The sequence below is a fragment of the Carya illinoinensis genome, chromosome 1 (assembly GCF_018687715.1).
Source record: "Carya illinoinensis cultivar Pawnee chromosome 1, C.illinoinensisPawnee_v1, whole genome shotgun sequence".
Classification (NCBI taxonomy): Eukaryota; Viridiplantae; Streptophyta; class Magnoliopsida; order Fagales; family Juglandaceae; genus Carya; species Carya illinoinensis.
Window position 1 is genome coordinate 36,622,254 of NC_056752.1, and position 1,688 is coordinate 36,623,941.

At 33.9% G+C, this 1,688-nt stretch overlaps 1 protein-coding gene across 1 annotated transcript; it reads right to left on the reverse strand.

Moving 5' to 3' along the window:
• LOC122294578 (zinc finger BED domain-containing protein RICESLEEPER 2-like) lies at nt 1–569 on the reverse strand. Its single transcript, XM_043103489.1, has 2 exons — nt 143–569; nt 1–50 (listed from the first exon to the last, which is right to left on the reverse strand). Exons 1-2 carry the CDS (start codon nt 468–470, stop codon nt 1–3), a joined length of 378 nt encoding a protein of 125 aa, XP_042959423.1. The 5' UTR covers nt 471–569.
• Nucleotides 570–1,688: the final 1,119 nt, after the last annotated feature.

Sequence of the window (1,688 nt, forward strand, 5' to 3'; positions counted from 1 at the left end):
TTACTCCTCAATCTTATCATCATAAGCAAAGCTTGATTTTGGACCAAACTCTAAAAAAACACATGATGATTATTAAAATGATATAAAAATAAACATTATGAAAAATTTTAATAAATATGTAAATAAAAAATAAATTCATTACCCAATTCCGCCTCAAAGCTTTCAATATTATCCAAGGAGGCACGAAAATCAATGGGTATTGGATCCTTCAACCAATTTTGTGTACAAACAAGTGTCTCGACTGTTCTTGGAGATAGTGAACTACGAAATGGGTCAAGCACACGAACCCCTGCACTGAAGGCTGACTCAGAAGAAACTATAGAAACAGGAATGGCCATTACATCCTGTGCAACTCTTGCCAAAATAGGATATTTTACTTCATTAATCTTCCACCAATCCAAAATATCAAAATTAGGAGCTCGTGCCTCACAACCATATTCTAAGTACTGATCGATCTCTGATTTGTTCATCAAATTAGACTCAATAATTTCTTACTCATACTCAATCCAAAAACTCTGTTGAGAATCAAAATCAATCATAGTAGGATCAACTGAGAAAGGAGGCTCCGAATAAGAAACTCCACTTGAACTCCCATACACAATACTATACTCCCAGTAAATGTCCATCATCAAGTGTTTCACTATTGCAATCATTTCTTCAACTAAATTACCACCATATATCTTTTTAAACCAAAATTGTAAAAGATTAAATTTGCATTTTGGATCAAGAACAACAATAATAAATATCATCAAGTTAGTCTTTTCAATTGATCCCCAATATTTGTCATACTTAATGTTCATATTTTCCGCCATACATTTCAACACTGCATCATTACTTTGACTCATTTTTGACAAATGTGATTGTATGCCACAAAACTCCTGGAAATATGCATTAAATGTCACATACAAAGAGCCAGAAAGTCTTACAGTAGCATCATAAAAAATCTTCAAAAACTTTATCAATACTTTAACTCTCTCCCAATCATCAGAGTTAGGGGGGCCCAAGTTCACACTACGACAATAACGAACAAAAAAATCATCATCCTTCTCCAATCGAAAAAAAGGTTTTTTATATGTTTCTGCAACTTCTAGCATTAGATAAATCGAATTCCATCTCGTAGAAACATCAAGGCATACCAATTTTGTACAATCAATTTTCTCCTTCTTTATACACTTTTTGAATTTCTCAATTCTTGCGGGAGATGATCTAACATACCTAACTGCATTGCGCACCCCTGTGATTGAATCATCACAATCTCTTAGCCTATCATTCACAATGAGGTTCATTATATGGGCACAACACCTGATGTGAATAAGTAAAGATTTTTTCAATGCCCCAATCTTGTAGACATGAATCTACACACTTTCCAATAGTTTCTCCTTTGTGATTAGGGATCATACAAAAGTTTAGAATTCTTTTGTGTAGTTTCCAGTTAGAGTCAATAAAGTGTGCAATAAGACACATATAATTTAAGTTTTGAATTGATGTCCATGTGTTAGTGGTTAAACTAACCCGCCCAACCGTCTTAAAAATTTTCCTTAACTTCTCCTTCTCCATTTTAAACAATTTAATACAGTCTCTCGCTGCAGTGGTTCGAGACAGCACTTGAAACCTTAGTTCAAGAGATCTACATACCTTCCTAAATCTCTGAGCTTCTACTATCCTAAATGGAAGCTCATCACAAATGA